We start from the raw sequence: 24,136 nt of genomic DNA, 5'->3' as shown, positions 1-24,136 counted from the left end.
TTACGATGATTCCAGCTTTCCAGAAGGGGAACTGAAACTCGGCTGGTGGGATTTATCAGTGGCCTCTTTCCTTTTTTTCAACATTCAAGTTCCCACCGTGTTTTTTCATCACTGAATGCCAAGCAAGACGAAAGCCTTCGCGGGGCTCCTCTTGAGGCCGAGGGGCTGGAATGGAGACGGAAAAGCAGGCTGCGGGAAACTCCTCCCGCTTCAGCCATGGGGACCTGAAGGGGCAGCTCTTGTCTGGATCAAGGGGGCAGGGGAGCAAGGGGCGTGATTGGGGGGGGTCGGCTCTCACCGGCCGTGGCCCCCGTTTTCTCGACGGCCTCCTGGGACGCCTGGCTGTTGGTCCGCCGCTTGATGGGGGTGCTTCCGACACCGTTGCGCCGCAGCTCCTCCTTCATCCTGTGGTAGACGGCAACGACGTAGGCTGGGAAAGAGACCCATGAACGGTGAGGGTGCCCATGCGCGCAACCCGGCTTGCAGGGGGCTCTCCCTGCCTCGCCTCCCCCCCCCAACAGCTACCGGCCTCCACTGGGAATGGGAGCAGGGAATGTCCCTGATGACTGTGGACGTGCTGGCCAGGACCTCTTGGGCAGGACTAGCCAAATGGCAAAGAGGGGAACGGAGAGAACCACGAGAGCTCTGCGAGCAGAAGAGATGAGGAAGGGGGGCTGGCCACGGTGGGAGAAGCCCCCCCCCTGTCCTTCAGAGACAGGACAGCATCCTCAGTGGGACCTCGACCCAAAAGGGCCTCCCTCGCCTACCTGACACAATCATGAGGAAGTAGTTCTGGCAGGAGGCCGCCTGGGGCAGGTATTGCATGATGTTCCAGCAGTTCTCCAGTTGCTCCTCCACCCCACCTTCTCCTTCCCCTTCTTCCTTGTCTTCGTCTTCTTCCTCCTTCTCCTCTTCCTCACTGTCTTCTGCCTCTGCTCCCTGTTTGCCATTTACCTCCTGGAAGAAATGGGCCGCTGCTTGTATGAGCTGTGCCACAGCCTCGCCCCCTTTTCCTTCTGAAGCTCAGGGACTCTGCTCCCGGCTCACGCGGCCAAGCACGTGGGGGGATCCGAGGGATCCTTTCTCCGCTGGCCTCTTACCTCGCCGCAGTGGATCCGGGAGGGCACTTTGCCCCTGATCCCCCCGTAGTTGGCTGGGTCCATCCAGAGCAAGAACTCCCAGCAACGGGAGAATGAAATGGTCAAGGAGTGGAATATTTCTTTGGAATGGATGCTGGAAGAGAAAAGGAGGGCAGGGGATGGCAGGAGGTCTGCTGAGGAAGGACCAGCCCTTTCCAGGCCCTCGGCTAAAACCACAAGCCACCCGTTAGAAGCTCGCCTGGTTGCTTCCCCAGCAAGAAACACAAGCGGACGCGTGGCATCCTATGGTCTCTGCGGACGTCATGGAAAGGGGAGGGGGAAGCTTCAGTGGTTCCTCCGCGACCTGGGAAGCCCCTCAGGGCAGGGCTTCCCAACCTTTGGGTCACCTTGGACCGTGACTCCCAGAAACCCCGGCCAGTACAACTGGTGCTGAATCCAGCTTCTGGGAGTTGCAGTCCAAGAACACCAGGGGTGACCCAAGGTGGGGAACCCCTGCCTGAGCACATCTGGGAATTCCTTGAGATCCCCCGAGTGGCTGGTTCATCAACGGCCAAGAGAGCTGAACAAATCAGGGCAAACAGAAACAGCAGCAGCAGAAGAAGCAAAGCCAAAGACCGCAAGGTCCAAGGGTTGGATTGTCTGCAACGAGACCCCAGTTGCTCGGAAGACAAACGAGCCCGAGCAAAGGACTCTGCGAGAGGTGCCTAAAGACAGACCCTCCCCCAACGAACCTCTTGGGGAAACCGATTTCCAAAGCCAGCCCTCGGCCGTTCGCAGCGTCCTCTTCCCCACTCCCACTGCCCCAGGTCAGTGAAGAAAGCTTTGCTCTGCGCCAGCAAGCAAGACCGAAGCAGGAGAGGCCCAGAAGGCCAGTGTGTGTGTGTGTGGGGGGTGATACTGGGGGGGGGCATGAATACGAGGAGGAGGGTAGGACGGGCTCCCTTGAAAGACCTAAGGGGGGGGGTCTTCCACCACAGGCCCCTTGGCCAGGAGAACCACACACACCTGCCCTCCGAGGGATGATGGTTGGGAATGTGTCAGCCAGTGGTTGCCCTGCCATGGGTCTCCAGATGCTCTTGGACTACAACTCCCAGAAGCCTCTGCCAGGCAGGATTTCTGGAAGTTGCTGTACAAGAACCTCTGGGTCGGCCAGGCTCTGATCGCACCAAAAATCTGCTGGGACGCCAAGATTTTTTTCTTGTTTTCTCCCATTACTGCTTTGCCCTGGAGATCACAGGAGTGGCAGAACCTAAGCCAGGGGGTAACGGGAAGGCGTCCTCAACCTGCATTTCACAAGGCCAGTTCGCGCCTCCTCCTGAACCAGGGATCCCCTCTCCACAGCCCCATCGCCAGCTGCATCCGCACCTGTTGGTGATGTACTCCACGTAAGCGAGGGCGTCCTCGATGCGCCGTTTCTTGGTGCACAGGATGATGCGGTTGAAGTTGGCGTAAACCACCGAAGAGCCTAGCCGCTTGAACTCTGCCACCAGCCTGGAAGGCGGAAGGAGGGCAAGTGAAGGGGAGCAGCACCCCGAGGTGGGCCATGCCACAGCCACCAACGGGGCTCTCCGCCGTCCTCTTATAAGCGAAGCGCTCATCCTCGGGGACCCAGACAGCGGGGAAGAGAAGCCTTGCAAGGTTCCTGGGGCTTGTGGGAAGGGGATTCAGAGGGAAGCCAAGGGGGGAAAAAGGGGACTACCCTCAAGCGGGAACTTAAGCTGCCTCTCCTGAAGAACCCATTGTCTTCAAGAAGAGGCTAATTTGCTCAAAGACCGTCAGGTACCCCCAGAATGCTCTCGGGCTCCTGAAGATTACTTGGCACTGGTCGTATTTTGCTTTCCTTTTTAAAAACCAGGCTTTGGACTCATAAAGACCTCGGTGCCAACCTGAGCACCCTCAGCAGCCTGCTGCAACTCCAGTGACCCCCTGCCCTCAAGGCTGCTTTGGGAAGGATTCAGAGAACCTTTCGTGTGGCTTCTTCCCTGGCGGAGGCTCACAGGGAGCAGTATGCCGGTGGTATGGGGTCAGTCCAGTCATTCTCAAGGAGGGGGAGCCTATGGCCCTGTAAGGGGGGCCCCCATTTGAAGGGGGTCACAGACTGGAAACCATTCTTCACACAACACCTTACAAAGGTTCGTTATGCGATTTATACAATCCTGGTTTCGCCTCTTATTTCTTTCCTGTTGTGTTTATGGCCGGCAAACCGATAGGATTTGCTCCTTTCACGGCATTCTCTGCAAGCCCGCCATCTAGTGGGCTAAGCCGAAGCCGCGGGGCAGCTGAAGTTCCTATGGAACGTTTCGCCTTGCGAGAGCCGGGCAAGAACCAGAAAACCCCCACAAACGACGCTGGTTCGCCGTTCGGTTCGTGACCCTGTTCAAGGATCCTGTCCTACCGAAGCAAAACAAAGCGCCGAACCATTTCCTACCTCAGAGATTTGTCTTGTTTCGGTAAAACGGGATGCTTCCTCCTGCCTCTGCCGCCTCCCTGTTACTGTATATATTTCATTTCATTTCTGTCCTACCCACGTACCGGCAAGCCACTACTCAAGGCAGTGGACAAAAAATTAAACACCTAAACTGCATCGAATGGGCCACGGTGTCTCTTTGGGGCTCTGAAAGGGACTCACTGGAGGAAGAGCTTCTTCATCATGTTGTGGAGCATCCGGTGCAGGGCCGGATCGTAGAGGAGGGAGGTTGGGGAGCGCAGCCATCGGTAGAAGTGGATCACCTGGTTGTCAGCGTATACGTTGCGGTACTGCGTGATCTCCTTCACCCAGCCGACCACCATGCTCTTCAAGATCCTGCCAGGGAACACGGAGAGGGACGTCCCTTGGCCACAGTCCCAGAGAAAGGGGGCGTCTTCCCTGCTGGTCCTGCCGCTGAGAACATTCTGTCGGGGGGGGGGGAAGAAATCCCAGCCGCAGGACCCACCTGAACGTGTTGGAGCAGAGGGCAGTCTCGTCGTAGCTGGCCGGGAGGCTGGCCGCCTGGTTCCCGGTCACCATGTCCTCCAGCGACGCTTGCTGGATCACGTCGAAGCTGACGCACACGCTAGAGGCGCCCTCCATGTCGTTGACGTGGTGGGACTGCAGGATGGTGTTCACAGCCAGGCTCTGGAGGTCCAGCTCCACGCAGACTGGAAGAAGAGCCAAGATGGTCTGGGCCCGGAGGCAGGAAAGCTGAGCGCCGCTCCAGCCTTTCCGACGGTCAAACCGAGCTGCCCTCAAAGGAGGCAGATCTGGGATCTCAGAGTAACTGAGGAATTCAACTATTCAACTGGGGGTGGGGGAGCTGTCTTCCCCAAGGGTTTACACGACAGATGGGCATGAACTTCAGTTCAGAGGTTTGTATCATTTTGGGAGTGGTAAAATCCTGGCTGGAATTTCACCACTCACCTCTCTTCCTCTCCTTTGGCGGTTCAGCCGATCCTCGGCAGGAGCACCGGCTTCCCTGCCCCGCCTCCCTGGCTGATCGCCCACTCAGACAAGGAGGCGGGGCAGGCAAGCCCATGCTCCTGCCGGGGAACGGCTGAACAGCTGAAGGGGAAGGAGGGGGAGAGGAAGACGCTCCAGCGGGTGAGCGGGGCTTTGGCTGGGGAGGCGGGAGAAGGGGACACGCGGCACCTGCAGTGCCCTCCTCATGAACCCGAACAAACCTCCAAACCGAGGTTTGTGCCCATCTCTAGCTTACACACCTCGAGGCACCCCGGCCACATCCTCTTGCTCAGACTTCCCAGAGAAGAAACAGGACCGAAAGGCAAGGCGCCTCGGAATGGCACACCACCTCTCCCCTCTTGTCTGCAGCATTCCCTTTTCTTCCACAAAGGGAAGCTGACGGGAAACAGCTTCGGATCAGGTTACACCCTTGGTGCACCGAGCTCAGGACACTGAACTGTGGCTCTCTAGATTGCCAGACAGGAAGATCTCCTCTGTCCTGCCTGGAGAGTCCCTTCTGTGGGCCAAGGAGGGGCTTCTCCCTGGGGCCACACGCCCTTCCTCCCAAAAATTAGAGAATGGCAACCAAAGACAATTTAAAGTCAGAATACCTACCCATGAAAAAGCAGACGGAAGACCAAGGTCGCACCCTGCCTCAAACCCTTTTCTATAGGTCCCACCCCAAGCAAAGGAGGGGGCAGGGCTCTAAAGGAAGGGAGGCAGCCCCACCTGCCTCCTGGCTTACCCGTGGAATAGCAGCCCGGGTGGTTGATCTCGACCGAGACCCTCTCGTCGAACTCCATGACCAGGCGGCTGTCGTCGGCCTCCTTGCCCCCCAGGTCCGGCCGGGAGGTGGGAGAAAGCCAGAGGAGGTGGTTGTGCCGGTGGAGGTGGCGGGAGAAAAAGAGGTCTGTGCCGAAGATGGAGATGTCGTCCGGAAGGTTCCCGACGGGGATGTGGTAGTACCTAGCAGGAAGAAGCGAGGACAGGCAGGTAAGGTCGGAGCGACCGAATCTCCCAAGCCGACTCAGCGGTGGTTCTCCTGTGACCCTTCAGCCGGGGTCCCCCAAGCCAGGAACATCATGGCCTGGAGTTCTGGAATCCACCCTCCACGGAGCATCCAGGAACTCTGGGATGTGTGTTAGGGGGCAGAACGGCTACTTCCAGTCGGGACCGCCTGTCTGATTCGCTCCCTCCTTCCCGGCTGGACGCTGGAGGCTGATAACCCCAAGAGAGGCCTGGAAGGAGAGAATGAGGAGCCAGGCCTTCCTGGTGGCTGCTCCCCACCTCTGGAATGAACTGCCACCTGAGATTCAGCACGGGCCCCCTCCTTGGTACCTTTCAAGAGACTCTTTTTAAAAAAACACAGATGTTTTGTCAGGATTTGCAACAGATGCTGATGGAAGAACTTGTTGACTATCAGTCTCTTAACCAACTGCCGCCCATGCTAACTCGTTTAATACTGTTTGATTTATTTAATTCATTTAGTGTTTTTGATGATGTTGCTTTCATGTTTTGTGATTGCTGGTCAGCGGTCCAGCGTGGCTGTTGGTTAGATGGGTGGAATAAAAATGAAAGGAAATGATTCCCACTTGGGGACCAGCCCAGCCTGGTACAAATTCTAAAAACCTGGCTTTCTTCAGCTGTCATGCTTCAGCCCTTGATGGGCTTCTTAGGGATGGGAGATCCACCCTCCAATTCTGACCCAGCCACAGCCGTTCTTGGCCTGTCCCAATTTCTGCCCTGCCTTCGGAGGGCCTTCCGCCCCATTGCCCAACCTTACCTGCTCATGTCAAAGGCCTGGGACAGGCACGTGTCCAAGTTGAGGTACCGGCGGATCATGTGGCGGGCGGCGTGGCGCTGCCAGTCCAGGACCCCGTAGTTGATGTCGTCGGTGACCTGGACGGGGACGAGGGGGAACTCCTCCAGGACGGGCATCCCGCCGGCCAGCCGCTTCACGTCCCAGTTGGACTGCACGGCAATGAGGGTGGGCCCCCGGCGCTCATCCTGAGACGGAGAAGGTCGGATGAACACAAGGGCGGAAAGTGGCCAGGGAAGGAAGAAAGGAAAGGGCCAGCGGCTTCCTTGATCACTGGCGCTTATCTTAGTCCTATGGAAGCCTGGAAGAGCCTCGCCTCGCCCCAACCCTGCCGCCAACCAGGAACCAATGTCAGCAATTACGCTTCAGAACAATAAATGCGACTGGTTCCTCCATCTGCCTTTTTAAAAAATGATAAGGCTCTATGCTCCGTTTGGTTGTGGGAGGAGAGGTTTCCCACAGGCACTTGTAGATTCTTTTCTTCTGCGGGGGTCAAAGAGCAACCAAAGGAGAGGGATTCTGAGCAGCATCGAAAGATGCAGGAAAAGTTGTCTGACTTTCACAGCTGCAATTGAGATCCCTTCCTTTTCATCCCCCAGATCTGAGAAACATGTGACGTGGTCCTCAAACCCAAAGATCTGCCAGGGAGGTTCAGGAGAAGCCACCCACCCACGGGGAGCCGGGGCAGTCGGAGAAGAGCCAGATCCACCAGGCTCAACACGAGAGAAGGGGTCTCTTGAAGACCCTCCCGGGTCCGATGAGGAACAGAGTATGGCCATTTATTCTCAGCCGTTACCTTGTAGGCCAGCAGGAGGCGCTGGATCGCCCGGTAGATGGTCTTGCGGTCTGTCTCCGCCCGCACCTCAAAGGTGTGCTTCTCTGGCGGAAGCAGCTCCGGACCCACCTTCTCCACCATGGCCGTGTGCTCCGCTGAATACATGTTGCTGAGGTTGGGCATCTGGTTGCTACGCACCTGAGTCAAGCACATGGGGTTTCTCGGGAGAGGGAATGACACAAGAAAAAACCTACCTCCCGCCCGAAGAGCGGCAGGGACCACCAGATGCTGCTGGGTGGCTTCTAGGACAGGACAGCCTAAGGCAGGGAATCTAGGAATCTCTCCTCCATCATCTCGGAGGGCAGGACACAATGGGCTCAAGTTACAGGGGGCCAGATTGAGGCTGAAGATCAGGAAAAACTTCCTAACTGTTAGAGCAGTACGACAATGGAACCAATTATTTTGGGAGGTGTTGAGCGCTCCAATGCTGGATTGAACCACCATCTTTCTCAGATCCTGCCTGTTTGCCACTGGCTCGAGAGACTGCCTTGGATGGGGGTTTAGCCTACTGAGCCCACGGGACCGGCGTGCTGCCCTCTGTGAGCCTCAGTCACAGAAGAAGCCACACCGGCAGCCCTTTGGCCAGTTGCCCCCACCCCCCACTCCCCTTACCGTGTCAAGGATGAAGACGGCTGCTTTGCGCTGGGATGGAAGGAAGAGGCCGAAGAGGGCCTTGTGGCCTTGCGAGTGGTGATAAAGGTAGAGGTGGCGGATGCTGCCTGGAGGTGCAAAAGCAGAGCCCCACGTTCAGAGGAGGGAGGCCCTTGCTCGGCCGAGCACCCCTGCCCTCCCTCCGCCTCGGGGTCGCTTCTCACCTGGCTCCAGGTAGCTGAACTGTGCCAGCGAGCGCATCTCGAGGTGCTCCAGGTCAAAGGTCTCGGCCTCTCGGCCTGCAAGGTGCCTCACCAGATGCCTGTTGACCATACAGACGCAGCCCAGACGGATCAAGGCCCGCAGCAGCAACGGCACCTGGAAGGGAGGAACCGACTGCTGGTAAAGGGGGGGGAGAGAAACTGGCCTTCACACCCACCAGCAAGCTACGGATCCTTCCAGACGGAAGAGGCGGGCAGAACCTTTGAGGTGAGCAAAGACGCCAGCTGGGGTCAGAAGCCTTTATAAAAGCAGTCCGGAAGTGTCGGAGGGCACCCGACAGACATCTCCTCCTTCCACTTGTCCTGCTAAGCCGGCTTCGTGCCAGCAAGCTTTGGATCCTCGTTCCAGAAGGACGGAACAGCAGCTGCCCTCTACCGCTTCTGGCACTGCTTGCGGCTTGGCAGGATCCGGGCTCCCGAAGCATCTGGCCTCCTTCCCCAGCTTGCCTTTTGATGCTCTCCCAGCAAAAAGCACCTTTTTTTTCTACCTGAAAACCGCAGGGAGAAGAGCAAGCTGGCTCCTGGGCGTCCTGCAGAGCAAGGGGTCCCCCTTCACAGGGAGCGGACTGCCTTTAGGTTGCGCTTTACTAACACAGCCAAGAAAGCACGCTCTGTGTGGCACTTGTGTGATGCAACCCACCACTGGCCTCAGAGCTTATTGGAGCATCTTTGCCTACGAACATCAGCCTGCGCCACCCGATTCCCACAAGCCGGGCTCGAATGAGTTGCCAGATCAAGAGAAGCCAGAAGGACATCGCCTAGAAGCAGGGCCTGCTCGGTTTTGGCTCCGTCCCTGTGGAACGCCCTCCCGGTGGAGCTGCCCCCCCCTCCCATGCCTTTAAGGGAATGGAGGCTCCAAGCAAGGCTGTTCACAGAAGCCTTCAAAGGCACTCTTTTTTTAAAGCCTTGTTCTCTTTTATGCCGCCTGTCCTACCATAATTTGGTTCTGCTTTGGTTGGATGTTCGATCCACTGATTATACTCTGATTAGTTCAGAGTTTTTCTGATTTATTAATTATTGTTACATTATAGTACATGGCTTGTATCGCTTCTAATTGTAAGCCGCCCAAAGTAGTGCTGAGCATGAACGAACAAATGAACGAATGAAAGAAAGAGTTGCAGAGGAACATAAGTTTTTTTAAAAAACCCTTACACTAGAGTAACTGCTTGCCTTTAAAGGACCATATGAAAAATCATCACAACGTAGTCATGGGATGTGTCTGAACATCCCTTTGCCCTCCATGTACATTAGCACATCATCATCACAATAACAGTAACAAAAGTTACCTGCGTCTCATACACGCCCTCAATGTCGGGGGCCGAGAGACTGGCGTTAATCTCGTTGATGTGCTCCTGATACATCTCTTCCGGCACAGAGTATTCGTAAAGGTTGTAAACCAAGTTGGCGCGAGGGAGGATCCTGTTCACCTGCCAAGAGCGTCACCAGGAATGAAGCATAGCAACTCCGGAGTGCACACGCACAACAGGACCCCGGTGGGCTTGCGCATGCGCTCTGGACCTGAAGCTTCTCCGCCTCTCCTCCAGAGGGAGGATGATTGTAAAATGCCCCCCAAAATGTAGACTCCGATCAGCTCTCACCTCCAAGCGGAACAGATATAATTCCCACTTATGAAATGGGGGAGTTGGGGTAAATTTGGGGTTTGGAAAAAAAAAGAGAGCCCTTCCCCCCCCTAGCCTCCACCTGGGCCACACACCTTCCTATACACCGTGCTGTCTTCGGGTTTCGGGACACGCTGGTTGACGCAAAAGACTCTCGAGATGTTCAGTTTGAGGCAGTGAAGGTCATTCCCGATCACAGCCCACAGCTTGAAGAGGCCCAGCTGGCTGGTCTCTGCAATCTAAGGTAGAAAAAGCAAGCCCTCTGGGGTTATGGGCGACGGAAAGGGGGGAAGCTGTCAAGAAAGACCCCAAAGGGGTGGAGGGAAAGCGTGGCCCTGCTCAGCTGCCCCAGTGGGAACCTGGAAGCGCCCAGAGGGTGACAAGACAGGCCCACGGTCGGCATTTCGAGAGGCCCTGAACTCCTCCCATCCCACCTCCCATCGCTCCCGGCTGGTCCTTACCTGGACAACCTGCCAAGGCAGGTCAAGGATGCTGCGGGCCGTCCTGCGCAGGTAGTTGCCCAGGCCCTTTGAGGGGCCGGCCCGGATCAGGCCCCCGCCTAGGGCCACCTCGCCGTCCGCCAGCCGCCGCCTCTTCCGGCGCTCTTGGCGCTGACGGGCTTGGAGTTCCCACTTCTTCTTGTGGAAGCACAGCCAAGCTAACCGCTCCTCCTGCAGGGATTGAGCGAGCGAGCGGGGTGAGCATCCGATGGAGAGGGCTCCTGGCACAGACTATATGCCGACGCTTTCAGCTCATGGTATCGTCTGCCTCAGGATTTGACCCCGGGTACATTAAATGCAGTGACACCATCAGTAGTGCAAGCTCACAGAGGATGATGATCCGATTTGGGTCAGGCCTGGAGTACAAACGCCTTGCTCCCGAAGCCGTCTCAAGGACGGTGTTGCCCTTTATGAGCCAGGCATCCCATCAGCAACCCCCCCGCCCCCTGCCCCCGGTTACAAGCCGCTCTGTTGGCAAGTTCTGACCGATGAAGCTCTAAACAGCTCAAGTCTCTGCTATATCTCAAAGACTGTGTCTCCCCCATTGGAACTCCCTCCCACTGGAGGCCAGCCTGGCCCCATCAGGGCTGTCCTTCCACAAGCAGGAGAAGACCTCTCTTTTCCAGCAGGCTTTCCCAGGACTGACTTGGCTGTCTGAGTGGGGTTTATTTAAATTTGATGGTTGTCCCTTTACTTCTTTAAACGTGCTTTTGGTGTCGCTTTCGTTTATCTTATTTTAGTACAGCAGAAACTTCTTTTTAATATTTGTATACGTTCTGCTCCTAGCTTTTAAATGTTGTCTTTACGCACATAAGTTGATTTGGATCCTATTTCACGAGAAAGCGGGAGGGACGGACGGGCCCAGAGACATTTTAACTAAATCTATCCTATCTTATTTACAAAAACCAACAGCGCTGACTAGAAAGGAAACCACAGAGATGGATTACAGCTGTGGGACGCCCAGATGTGTTCATTTCCCGGATGCAGCATTACCTTGGTGGTGCCAAGGGGTGGCGGCAGCCCCAGGATCTCCCTCCAGGACTGCGTGAGCTCCTGATTTTGTGACTCCTGCTGGCTGTCCTCGGCAGTGGGGATGCGTTTACGCTTGGTAGACACGGGTACCCCCGGCTGGGGAGGCTTTGTGATCCCCAAATCTTCCATGTCGGTGATCTGCGTGCAGGGGGTGCTGCCCTCTTGGGGTAGAGTAGCGGAGACCTAAGAGAAAGCCCGGCAGAGGGTGAAGCACAACGCGGGGGCCCTTCCAAGCTCTTCATTCCAAAAGGATGAAATCCTTATGCCTCTCTCGTTATCCGGGAGAAGATTACACTCAGCCCGCAAAGGGATTTGTCAAAAGTTCCGAGATAGACCCACGGCACAGATCAACCTTCTTGCTCTAAAACTGTATCCGCTCTTGGACTACAACTCCCAGAAGCCTTCACCACCACATCTCCTGGCCAGGATTTCTGGGAGGTGAAGTCCAAGAACATCTGGAGGCCCAAGGTTGGGGACCACAGCGCTAAGGGACAAGTTTTTTTTAATTTGACTGCTTTTGGGGCGTCCGAAAGGGACTAAAGCAAGCTCTCGCTAGCTGAAAGGGTAAGGCTACTTGCACAATTTCTTAGAAAGGAAGCGCCAATGAAGAAAGCAGGAATTACCTCCCAATCAATGCACATCTAGGATTGGGTCACAGGATTCTAGAACCTTGGAGAAGAAGGGACTAGAATTTAATGTAACAAAGTCTTCCGTGGCACTGGCAGTGTGGGTTTGCGCCTTGGGCAGAGAGGAGCTGTTTTCCTCTCCTCGCGAACAGGCCTGTTTCAGGCGGGAAAAGCTCCTCGAATCCTCACCTTTGACGTGTTTTGAACTCTGGCTTCCTACTTTCGAGGCTCTACACGGTGAGTCGCTAGAGGCTGCTGCTGGCCAGGTGTGTATGTCTGTGGCCCCCCTATGTGTTTTTTTTAAATCCATTCACCAAACCATTCACTGCATGACAAAGTGGCCCCTGAACTTGAAATCAACTGCCAGTTTGGCCACTAAATTCAAGACGTGTGAGCCTTTAGAAGCCTGCTCGGGTGTTAAGCTCATCAAGGGAGACCTTTCTCTCAGTCCCACCACTTTCTCGGGTGCGTCTGGTGGGGACACAAGAGAGGAGAGCCTTCTCTGTGGCTGCTCCTTTAGACTCTGGAACTCCCTCCCACTGGAGGCCAGCCTGGCCCCCTCTTGGCTGTCCTTCCACAAGGAGGCCAAGACCTCTCTCTTCAGGCAGGCTTTCCCTCTGTGACCGCCTGCCTGAGTGGTTTTTTTAAAATGGATGGTTGTGCCATCCTGCTTTGAATGCATTTTCGATGTTGCCTTTGTTAACTATCTTTTAGTGTGGTATTCGTTTGATCCTTTTCTGCATCGCCCGCTGTTTTTAGCTTTAAATACGGTCTTTAAATGCTGTGAGCTGCCCTGGGAACCTTCTTAAATAGAAAGATGGGGTAAAAATATTTTAAACAAATAAATAAAATAAAGGCCAAATCCAAAAAAACTGATCACGTTTTGCGACTAGCGCCATCAAATTTCATGACTGTTGGGCTGAGGGATGATACTGAGCTGGAGAGAAATGACCCAGAACCCTCAGTAAGTTATTACCATTTTAACCAAGTATTAGGTGTCATCAGTTACACGGATATATTAGAATGGTTAAACTTGTAGATTTTTAAAAAATTATTATTATTATCATAAATGGGGGCGGTTGGGAAAACCAATTCAAGGGACGCAAACATCTGTCATAGAAGAAATGGCTGAGATACAAGAAACCAGGTATAAATTGGTCGAGGTATAAGAAACCAGTCGAAGGAACCACGGACACTGCATAGCTCAGAGGTAGAATAAATTTGTAATGTGTATTTTAATACATAAATTTGCAGGGACTCAACATTTTAAGCTGGGGCGAGGGCATATTAAGTCTTGGGATAGGTTTAATGAATGTTACGAGTGAGGCCAGGGAGAATTTGAACACAGAACTTTTAAGAAATGGACGTTAGAGCAGATGGTTGGAGTGAACTGGGAGACGAGCAGGGAGACCAGGAATGGACTGGAAGACTATTTTTGTGATCCATGCGGGCGGTGAGGGAGGGGGAAATCTGGCCTTCCAGGCCTACCAGCCCCCACTCGACCCCTCCCTCCCGCAGGGGGGGCTGCTGGCTCTCTCGCCCCTTACCTTCCGCTTGCCCTCGCTCGTGAACATCTCGCTGATCTTCTTCTGCTTGTACACGTCGTTCTTCTCCAGGAGCTTCTTGTGCAGCCAGTCTGGGTGGGGGACGCGAGGAACCGGGTTCTTCACCTGCAGGAAGAGGAGAATTACTCCAGCCAGAGGTTCTCTAGTCACGCTCTTCTTTCTCCTAACCTTGTGAGATCTCGGCCACTTTTAATTACAAACAGATGAAGGGAAGAACTGGGCATGCTTAGCCTTGAGAAGGCTGAGGGGAGAGAAAGGACTGCCCTTTTCAAGGACTTGAAAGGTCGCCCTGCAGAAGGAGGGCAGGACCTGTTCTCCATCACGCCCAGAGGGCAGGACACATCATCATGGGCTCATGTTACAGGAAGCCAGATTTCAGCCAGAAAATCTTCATGTTAGAGAGTACGACAATGAAACCAATTATTTTGGGAGGTGGTGAGCGCTCCAACACTAGAGAAAATAGGACAGAATTCTGTCAGAGCTGCTTTGATTTTGATTCCTGCCTTGAATACGGGTTTGGACTCCATGACCTTAGAGGCCCCTTTTTCAACTCCATGATTCTAGGGATTCTATGAAAACTCCGGCCTCCTCAATATCTCACTGTTGCAAGGGACACGGGATGTGAAGACCCAGGAGACACTTTTCTTGACTAATTATGGGATGTGCTCCCTTGAAGGCCCACCAGACACCAGCAGTGCTTCTATTTTGCTGCTCAGTTAAAACCTTAAAGCTAAGCATTTAGCAATCAGACAAATTGTTCCTTCATCCTTAATCCTCCTCACTTGTTTTCCTAGAATGGCATTAATTGTTTAGTGCTTTCAAATGCTTCTCTTTATAGTATTGTGCAAGTTCTTAATATGATTTTACTGATCATTTCTTGCTCCCAGATGTGACAAATGGAAGGGGCCACTGAATTAAAGAAAAACTTAATTTTATTGGGGTTTTTTAAAGGGATGGTTGTGCCTTATGCTTTGAATGCACTTTTGGTGTTGCCTCTGTTTACTATCTTTTACTGTAGTATTGGCTTGCTCCTTTTTAAGTATTTGTATACTTACTGTTTTCAGCTTTAAATATTGTCTTTAACGACATAAGCCACCTCAGGTCCTTTTTAAGGTCGAAGGCAGAGTACAAATATTTTAAATAAAGGAGTGCCTCGTCACCCCGGGAATAATTCACAATTCAGGTCTTCACTAATCATCTTTCCACCTGATCCCGTAATTACCTGCTGCAACGCTGCTGGAATGGTGATAATTTTCTGGATGGTGCTTCCCAGTCTCTCGATGTAATAGTCCCAGTCCAGGATCTGGGAGCAGACATGGAGAATTCCCAGTTAAATTCAAGGAGGAGCAGAAACAGAGGCATTTAGGAAAACACTCTGGAGGCGCAAGTCAACAGCCACCCTAGAAAAGATCAGCCCTTGGAGCCATGACTGTTGACGGGCCACCCTAGGCTACTTACTGTGCGGATGTCAAAGTCCTGCAAAGCCGGGCTTTTGAGCCACTTCCGGAGATAGTGCCTGCGGACCGAGAGCTCGGCCTGGAAAATGGCCAGTGGGATCGCTCTGAGCGGGAGAAATCAACGACAACATGATTGCAGGACTAGTCGCTCAAAGCAAGGGGAGGGTGATGTAACAAGACCCCCCCCCCAGCCTCTTCAGTCACTGGGATTCAGGATTCTGCCCAGCAGCAAGCCACCGTGTCAGAAAAGAACAGTGGACCTCATCCGTTCTGGATCCAGCCCCAGGTAACAAAACAGGCTGGCCTGAAACTCTCCTGATTTACCTCTCCGTCACTGGGGAGCCTTCTGGCTTCTTAGAGATGATGAATCGGCAGCTCAGGCCTGCATCCTTCACCATCTGGTCCCCGAGAAACTCAGCCAGGCGCTTGGCAGTGCTGATGGACGTGGATTTCTGCTCTCCGTAATCCTCCAGTTTGCGAGACATGGATCGGTTCTCGGAGATCAGCTCAAAGAGTTCCGAGTCAGGCATGTTGGCGGCCTGGAGGGAGAAAGCCGAGTTGCTGGGAGCAGCCCGCTGGAGGTTCCCTGCGTCTCTCTCTCTCTCTCTCTCTCTCTCAAGAATTCTGCTCAGGAGGCCTCCGAGGCAGCCTCGAAGTCTGATGGAGAAGCTGCCCCATTATCTGGGATGACCGTGACTGTGGCTCCCAGTCCCTACACTCCGCTCCTGGCCCCAAGAACATCTGCAAAGGGTGTGATCAGGCTCCCACCAGAAAATCAGCTTCACAATATGCGGGGCAGCATATAATAATAAATTATTATGGTCAATGACCAGGAAGATAAGAACACATTTAGATAAAATCACGTATCAAAGATATTGGTCAGGACATGTAACTACCAATGCACCGCCTGGCTCTTTTGTGACATTAAAGTTGTAAAAGGGAGCAGCGTACAGATCAGAAGATGAATCCAACAGGACCCCCCATCCACGGGATCAGTATCCACTGATTCACTTATCCGCAGTCTAAAAACATTTTTTTTAATTCTACATATTAAACAATGAAGTTACCAGAACTGGCCACGAAAGGAAGCCGGAGACCATGTTATGTATAGTGTTCACTATTAGAGATGGGCACGTATTAAAAAACAAATCACCAAATTTGTTCCCAAAAAATCACAAATTCACAGGTTCGTATTTGTACGAATCAATGCCACCCCAATGAATATGAATTAACAAGTTTCTAGCCAGAGATCACACTATCTACAACGTTTGCTATTAAAGTAGCCTCCCGTGTTTTTCGGCACGTGTAGAGCGGCCTTGGAACCGATTCCCCACGGATCCAGGGCTCCTCCTTTATGCCCTTCCGGTCTCTTTCTCTGCCAAAAATCCACACCCTTGTGTTCCAAAGAAGGGAAACGGACCACATCCAGAGACCTCCCCAGGGTGGGTTGGGGCGGACTCACCTTGCTGAAAAGTACATCCAGCCAGTAGTCGGCCACCTTGGCCACCGAAGCGTAGACTTCCTCCAAAGTGGTGCCTTTCAGGAAGGCCTCGAAGACCGAGGACTGGAAGATCTTCACCAGCTGCAGCTCCCCGCGCCGCTTGACCTCAAACCCCTTCAGCTCCGCGAGAGAGCCGTCTTCGTTAAACACGGCATACCTGGCACAGAACACGTACCGAGCTGGCATCTCTTGCAAAAGAACGCAAGGGTCTTCCCTGCGGTCCATGCCAGGCTCCAACCTACGGAGACCTAGGGGAGGCCTCGCTCTCCGGACCCCTTGCGTGCTCATAAGGATCAAGCAGCATCATTCAGCTCCTGCTGTTTCCCGGTCTCTGTTTCACCCCTTGCTGCCCTGTTCCAGTCACTCACCTTTTCTTCAGCTTCTTGCCTTCCTCCTTGGAGGCAGGAAGAATCATGGCCAAGTACGGGCCGTCCACTTCGAAAAAGATGCTGTTCTCCGAGCGGCAGACGTATTTGAGCGTGGCTGGGTCCACCAGCTCCTGGTACTGATCGTTTGTAAACCCTTCCTGTAAAAGCAGAGACACAACCACATCCAGGCCTCAAGCTGTACCCTTTTCCTGGGGAACGGAGAGCCAAACCGGCCAGCATGAGCCTCGGAAGGGCAGAGGAAAGCTCAGCGCGGAAGAGACCCTTGGTGGTCCAAAGCAACTGCCTTATCTCTAGTCTTCCAACCGTTACAGACCCTTATAAGTAGGAAAAACTGCGGCATGAAATGAATGAGATGCCAAGGCCTCTTGCAGCACCCCCCACACTGCTCTGGCCCACCACCATGGCTTGTGGCTCCTCGGCCCCCCAAGGGCTGTATCACGGCCAGGGCAGGACCGGGAGGTTCTGCATTTAGCTCAGTGGCTCTGGAGCGGCGCAAGCCTCACGTGAGAAGACCTGTCGATCTGTGGCCTGCAAACACTGAGGTCCCGAACGCAGGACCTTCGGCTTGCAAACACAGCCCTCGGCCACGGAGCCACGGCCCTTCCTGAGGAACCTTTTTACTGCAGCAGCACGTTCCGCTGTTCTCTGACAGGCCACAAAACGAAAGCGCTGTCGGCTCGGAGGCCACGGACAGAACCTAGAAAAGATTGGGAAGGACTTTGCAGGCCACCGGCTGAGAAGAAGAAAAGAGTCGGGCTCCTCACCTTCACCATGATGTTCAACATGGCCCCTGGGTAGGAGATGGTCGCCTTGGGCTTCTTGGCGTTGGTCGACTTGACCACAAAGTTCTCCGGGAAGCTGTTCGGAAGCACACACCAGATGCCATCCGTGTCCAGCTCCAGAGGTCTCCTGAGGAGGGGAAAACAGGGCAGCAGTTCTTGGCAGGAAACCACACAGGACATGCTGGGGACATGGCGAGTGAGCGAGCGAGTGAGCGGATACCATTCTTCCTGCCTGGATCGCAGATCTCCCGAGACTGGCTTCTTTTTCTGGTGTGTGGCAGAAAAGAGCAAGCCAAGGGAAGAACAGAGAACCACAGGAGCTGAGGTTGCTTTGGTGTAAGATGCCCGCACCCAAGCTCAGAACGTCCTTCCTGTTTGCCACCCCCACAGTAACAGAGGCCTGGCCGGATCCTCAGCCTCAACCGGGACCTTTCAAACACTCACCCAATCTGCTCTATCAGCTCCCTGGCCTGGGTGATGATGTTTGCGCCCGTGAAGCAGACGATCCCAGCCATCTCCATGGAGTACCACCGAGCTCTTGAGGGGGGGGGGGGGGAGAAGGACAGAAGGAGGTCAGCAAGACAAGAAAACCCAACAGGCATCTTGGAAAGAGGGTTTTTTTATTTAAAAAAATCATCAATATCGTTAAACTGCCTTGAGGACGGATCGAGTCCAAATCTTCCCAGTGGGCTGGTGCAACCTAGCGGCTATGGGGATAAGCCCGGAAGCCTCTTGATCAAAACTGTAACAGAGCCGTGAAGTTACACGGTGGCCCTGAGCACGTCGGTTTTCTGTTGAGCATTGTGTTCCCACCTGCAGCTTCTGATAACACCCTGTGGCACTTTGGTATTGGCAAAAAACACAACCCAGAAGAGGATAAATGGAAGAAGGCAGGTTTGATACTTCATATCGAGTTCATTAGGAGGTGGTGAGAACTCAGGACCCTAAATGCAATTGCAAGTTTCTGCAAAGGCAGGCCCCAGAATGATGTGGCTCATTCTGGTAGGGACTAGAATCGTGGAGCTGGAAGGGGCCTCGAAGACCATCAAGTCCAACCCCCCCTGCTCAAGGCAGGAATGCAGCACATTCTGTGCAGAGCAGATCGGACAGAGGATTGTCCAGTTTTCTCTTGATGGCCTCCAGCGTTGGAGCGCTCACCACCTCCCGAGGTCACGGGTTCTATTATTGTACTGCTCTAACAGTTAAGAAGACTAGCGATGTTGGTTTGAGTCACGATTTCGAGAGAAGCCCTGAAGAACAACGTAAGCATATGCCTTGTGTAAGCGGCTACCTGCCACTCCTTCTTAATGGGGTGAAGAAAAGAGATACAGAAAACCCATGTGGTCATTAACGAGAACCACCGAATACACACACACACGTAGACTGCAATCATGTGTAATTCAACGTTGTTCATAGCATATCATATCTTCCTGCACAGGTAGGAACTGCTAGAAGCCTTCCTTCTGGTTTCTATTATAACACAAAGCTTCTTCCCAGTAGAAATAATACTGATTTATAGCATATGGTTGCCGATATTAATATACTGCTACATATGATTAGATTTTCAATTAAAAAACCCCAAGGAAGTGGAGCTATAGATCAGAGGTTCCCAACGTTGGGTCATTCGGGTGTTATTGGGCGGCAACTCCCAGAAGCCTTCACCACCTGCTGTGCTGGCCAAAGTTTTCTGGGAGTTGCAGTCCGAGAACATCTGGGTTCCCCAAGGTTGGGAATGGCTGCTATAAAAGAACAGGAAATGTCAGTGATGAGGAAGAAAGAATGGGTTTTCTTTCTTAAAAGTGGCGAACAGGAAACATGTAACACCTCCAAGCCCTCTGCTCAGGAGGGCTTCTGAAGACGCATGGGTGGCCCTCCGTCCATGGTGTTCTCCCACTCACCCTTTGCGCATGACGTAGCCATAGAAGGAATTAAGGATGCACTTGTGTGCCAGCTGCAAGGAGTCGTATAGGATCTCCATGTTCTTGCAGCGCTTCACTTCCGAGGCATCGCCCACTTCCACGGCGGCCGCCAGCTTCTTCTTCCACACCTTTAACAGAGATGGCAAGGATGAGGCCTAACAAGCCACGGGTGGCCTCTGGTCTCAAGGGCTTCGCTGGTTACTGTGGAAGGAAGCCCTTCTGGATGCATACGATAAAAATCCGTCCTCTCTGAGATAGAAAGCCTAAGATTTTAAACCCTTTCGTCCAAATTTTGAAAAATGTAAACAAAGGCCTTTGATTTCCGTGGCTAAACTTAGAGATAACAAAAGAACATAAGAGCTTATATTTCTTCCCATAGCAGGTCTGATTTCTTTATCTCTCCGTAGGGCCCACCCCATGGATCTAAGCATGAGAAGGCTCTCCCCACAATTCAGATCCTCAAACCCTGAATGACTTTACCGGATAGCGCAAAGACTACCAAAATTCATGGTCAACGGCACCATCGGCAGGCCGGACAAAAGGAATAACGAGGGTACCTTATGGAGCCCTTTAAACTCATAGCGTCGGTCCCGAAAGGCACGCACGGTGTCCACGTAGAAGGAGTTTTCCCGCTGGCAGATGGTGGTGATGCGCTCCTCCACTTTCGTCACGTGAACCTTCTTGTAAGCTTTGCGGCAGTAATCTGACACATGGCCAAGAAAGGTTATTCCGGGACACCTGATTCTTCCCAAAACAGCGTCGGAAGGAAATCACTTTCCGTTCACCATCCCCACCACCCCTCAACCCCATGTCCATCGTTTTATGTGAAGGGATGATGGCGGTCTGTGACATGACAGCCCTTTCAAGGCAGAAGATCCTCTCAGAGAGCCTCGGTCAAGGTGGCACGCCTCCCCGAGAAGGACAGGGAGAGGGTGGAGATAAATCAACGATTTAAAAAACAAACAAACAAAACCAAATTGATTTACATGAACTAAAAAAAAAGAGAGAGAGCTGGCATCCATACCACGGACTTCAGCAAAGCAAGGAAGCACTCCTCTTGAGTAGAGGGGAATAACGGCCAGATTTAAGGTGCTGGTTTTAACATATAAAATCCTTAAAAGGTTTGAGATCTCAATACCTGCCGGAGCGGTCCTCCCAGGCCTTGCTGCTCAGGGTGGCCACACCAAGGACAATTAAAAAAAACCCGGCTACGAGGAAGTGGACATTCTCGGTGGTGGCCATGTCCTCGTGGCATGGACTTCTACCAGACGTATGTCAGGTTCCCTCCCTTTAAATCTTTGGGAAATTAGTGAAGGCAGAGCTGTTCACAGAGGCCTAAGGGTGGCACTCTTTCTGGGAATAACTCAGGTCCCTTACCCACTCTGAAGAACGACACCTACCAGTTCTTACATTTTTAAACTTCCAGTTTTTCTCAAGATTATTTTTCTTTTCTTTCTGCATCTTTTAAATTGCCCTTGTTTGTTGTTCTTTCAGTTGACGTTTTAAATGGATTTAAATGTGATTTTTATTGTTACGATTTCATCATATTTTTATGTGTAAACCGCTCACAGTAGCAATTCATTAAGTATACAAATTCCATAAATGAATGAATGAACGTCATTTTTCAAGAGCAGCACTTCAAGTTGAATGCTCAGCCCTCTGAAAGCAGGGGAAGTGAGGTGGGCTGAGTGAAAAACAGCAAGATCCAGCCGTCAGCTCCATGTCTGGCCTCTGTGGAAATGACCTGGACCTCTCTCAGTGATGACCAGAGCTATCTAGAATCCAAAATATGTATCACTTTGCTGTCTCGCATGAGATGGCATCCCCTTTCTCTGCCAACCAAGGATTATTCTCAACAGGCCACATCCAAGAATAGTTTTCACTTGATACTCCTGTGACCTAAACCCAGAGGTGGAAGACGGCAAATTCCAAGAAAACAAAACCACTATAAACCCTCCCCAAAACACAGAGCTGGACAGCTCCGAGAGGCGGCACCGTCACTACAGCACAGTGGGGGCCCAGGAGATAAGGCCGCCTTCTCTGTGGCTGCTCCTTTACACTCTGGAACTCCCTGCCACTGGAGGCCAGCCTGGCCCCCTCTTGGCGGTCCTTCCGCAGGCAGGGAAAGGCCTTTCTCTTGTGGCAGAATTTCCCTGAGTGAATGACTCCCTGAAAGAGGTTTTTAAAAGGATGGTTATAACTTACTGCTTTGAATGTGTTTTGGTGTTGCTTCTGTTTTTTTTTTTTTAGTGTAGGGCTTGTTTCACCCATTTTAATATTTGTTTACTCCCTGCTGTCAGCTTTAACGACTGAAAGACAGTCACCTTGAGTCCTTTTTAAGGAGAGAGACAGGGCAGAAATATTTTTAAACAGATAAGCAAACAAATTGACCAACAAACAATTAGTAGCCTCCTTGGATGACCGAGAGAGAGAAACCAGGCTGTACCAATGTTTGGTCCCTCAAGCACAAGAAGGGGAGGAAGGTGCTTACCGGCCAGCCGCTTCTTTTCGTATTTCGCCTGCTCTTCCCTGGAGAGCTCATGGAAGGCCCGGGGTGGCCCCTCCGGGAAGAGAGGGGGAAACTTCTCCGACTCCAGCTGCTGCTGGATGCGGTGGTATTCACTCCGACTTGCTGGCACTGCCGTTGGAGAAAGGGAAAAGACAGCTGAGGATGTGACTGAGAAATCCGGAATAAAGCAGGGCCCCCGTATCCGTGGGATCAGTATCCGCTGATGCACTTATCCACTGGCTGAAAATACTAAATAAAAAAACCTCATAAAGACATACTGATGCATATTTCCAGGGTTTATCTACCAGTACCGGTCACCGGAGGGGACCAGAGACCACGCAAGGCATAGCATTCAATACTTCCATGCTTTTCGGCACCCCCCTGTGGATACCGCAGTCCCACTGTAGAAGTGAAGGCTTGAGCAGTGGGCAAAGGCAGCTGAGTGGCAGAGAGCAAGTACTCACTGAATTCTCCTCTCCACTGCCACGTCATCCTCCGCTGACAGTTGGCGCCGGGCCTGTTAAAGTCACAGGCCGCACACGTGGCCTCATCCACCACCGCTGAAGGCTGAAGTGGGCAAAGGGAAGATGGAGAGAAGAAATAAGGTAGTTGGGGGAAGAAAAGAGCTTGGAAGACTCCCTGTGGGGGCTAACACACCTGGACCCCACCCTCCAGGGCAGGAGGAGGAACAGGAGCAGAAAATGGACACAAGAGGGTTCTTATTAAGAACAGTGTTTGTACATTTCTCTCTTAATGAGCACAGGGGAGACAGGTAAGGAGGGCCTTCTCTGTGGCTGCAGCTCCCAGACTCTGGAACTCCCTCCCACTGGAGGCCAGCCTGGCCCCGTCTTGGCTCTCAGGGGTAGCAGAAGATGCTTCCTGGATGCCCACACCTCCACAATACAGACGGAGGAGGAACTCTTAGCCTTTGAGAAGCCCCTGCTCACCTGTAGCCGGTTGGTCAGGATGATGTTAGGGTACATGGCGCCCACATCCAAATGGTAGATCAGGGGGCACTCGATCCTGTTGGGGACGTCCTTCAGGGAGCTCAGCTTCACCTTGATCTCTTCACAAACCTGCAGCAAGGCCAAGAGGAAATTGGCTCCAGACAGTGATCCCTGACCAGGCTCCTTAGGCGGCGATAGGGATCACACGAGATCATGGCACACCAGGGCTTAGACGGGAGGTGGTTCCATTGTTAAAATATGGGCCATGTGTGTCATTCCTGGTCACTTCAACAAAAGGGTCACTGGGAAGAGGAGAAGCAGAAAATAATAATATACAAGCAACAGCCATGCTCAGCATTGGTTAGGCCCCCTCTACAATACGATGTCCAGTTCTGGACACCATATCTTATGAAGGATGCGAACAAACTGGAGCAAGTTAAGAAGAAGGCAACGAGGTTATGATCAGGACCCCAAGCCCTGGGAAGAAAGAATGAAAGAGCTGGGCATGCTTAGAGAAAAGAAGACTGAGGGGTGACAGGATAGCACTTTTCAGATATTTGAAAGGCTGTCCTACAGAGGAGGGGCAGGGTCTGTTCTCGATCATCCCAGAGTGCAGGGCACATAATAATGGGCTCAAGTTGCAGGAAGCCAGATTTAGGCTGAATATCAGGAAAAACGTCTTAACTGTAAGAGCAGAACGACAATGGAACCCATGATAACGGGAGGCGGTGATCGCTCCAACACTGGAGGCATTGACAACAATCAGTCAAATCTGCTTTGATTTGTATTCCTGCTTTGAGCAGAGCCCCTTTCAAATCCATTATTCTGATTCTTTGAAAAGACAAACATGTGAAAAACCGAACTGCAACGACCACCAGCTAGCTGGTCAAAACAAGAAGGCGAAAGGCAAGGTTACCTCTTGGAAGTTAGTCACTTGTTCCAAGGGAATTCCCTCCTCTTCCTCGATGGCGTGGCGCATCGTCTTTTCCACCCGTTGCAGGAGGAAGTCGAACGCAGCCGGGTTCTAAATGACACAAAGGCAGGATGGGTGAGGAAGGAAGGAGAAGCACTTGTTCTTTCTGTCCCATGCCCAAGGCCCTGTCACGTATTTTCCACTTCGCTGGCCAGGATCCATGGGACAATTGAGATTTTGTGGCAGCTTCCTTCTCTGGGTTTAGGGATGAGAGGGGTGTTTTATCCGACATTTCCCCCCCCCCCACCCCTTGCC

The 24,136-nt window shown here is 52.8% G+C and overlaps 1 protein-coding gene across 2 annotated transcripts in view; it reads right to left on the bottom strand.

The window, feature by feature from the left end:
* The window catches only part of POLE (DNA polymerase epsilon, catalytic subunit), a 44,815-nt gene that overhangs the window by 3,693 nt on the left and 16,986 nt on the right, over window positions 1-24,136 (bottom strand). The window contains exons 16-44 of one of the 2 annotated variants that reach the window (XR_012081992.2): window positions 23,825-23,932; window positions 22,909-23,037; window positions 22,426-22,528; window positions 21,944-22,090; window positions 20,010-20,155; window positions 19,432-19,580; window positions 17,978-18,070; window positions 17,516-17,660; window positions 16,731-16,888; window positions 16,324-16,519; window positions 15,186-15,400; window positions 14,863-14,965; window positions 14,627-14,707; window positions 13,387-13,509; window positions 11,175-11,396; window positions 10,143-10,352; window positions 9,777-9,920; window positions 9,349-9,489; window positions 8,006-8,159; window positions 7,803-7,909; window positions 7,152-7,328; window positions 6,320-6,543; window positions 5,282-5,502; window positions 4,034-4,238; window positions 3,730-3,903; window positions 2,466-2,591; window positions 1,101-1,233; window positions 768-957; window positions 299-405 (exon numbers count right to left, since the gene is read on the bottom strand). Coding sequence is in view for 1 of the 2 variants with exons in the window: in XM_072983728.2 (XP_072839829.2) it covers window positions 299-430; window positions 768-957; window positions 1,101-1,233; window positions 2,466-2,591; window positions 3,730-3,903; window positions 4,034-4,238; window positions 5,282-5,502; window positions 6,320-6,543; window positions 7,152-7,328; window positions 7,803-7,909; window positions 8,006-8,159; window positions 9,349-9,489; window positions 9,777-9,920; window positions 10,143-10,352; window positions 11,175-11,396; window positions 13,387-13,509; window positions 14,627-14,707; window positions 14,863-14,965; window positions 15,186-15,400; window positions 16,324-16,519; window positions 16,731-16,888; window positions 17,516-17,660; window positions 17,978-18,070; window positions 19,432-19,580; window positions 20,010-20,155; window positions 21,944-22,090; window positions 22,426-22,528; window positions 22,909-23,037; window positions 23,825-23,932 (4,456 nt within the window). In the remaining variant the exon portion in view is untranslated. Of the gene's footprint in view, window positions 1-298; window positions 431-767; window positions 958-1,100; window positions 1,234-2,465; window positions 2,592-3,729; window positions 3,904-4,033; window positions 4,239-5,281; window positions 5,503-6,319; window positions 6,544-7,151; window positions 7,329-7,802; window positions 7,910-8,005; window positions 8,160-9,348; window positions 9,490-9,776; window positions 9,921-10,142; window positions 10,353-11,174; window positions 11,397-13,386; window positions 13,510-14,626; window positions 14,708-14,862; window positions 14,966-15,185; window positions 15,401-16,323; window positions 16,520-16,730; window positions 16,889-17,515; window positions 17,661-17,977; window positions 18,071-19,431; window positions 19,581-20,009; window positions 20,156-21,943; window positions 22,091-22,425; window positions 22,529-22,908; window positions 23,038-23,824; window positions 23,933-24,136 lie in introns of both variants that reach the window. The other variant, XM_072983728.2, reaches the window with a different exon arrangement.

The sequence above is a fragment of the Pogona vitticeps genome, chromosome 14 (genome assembly GCF_051106095.1).
Source record: "Pogona vitticeps strain Pit_001003342236 chromosome 14, PviZW2.1, whole genome shotgun sequence".
Taxonomy (NCBI): Eukaryota; Metazoa; Chordata; class Lepidosauria; order Squamata; family Agamidae; genus Pogona; species Pogona vitticeps.
Note: the sequence above shows the minus strand (reverse complement) of the source record. Positions and strands in the feature narration are given on the sequence as shown.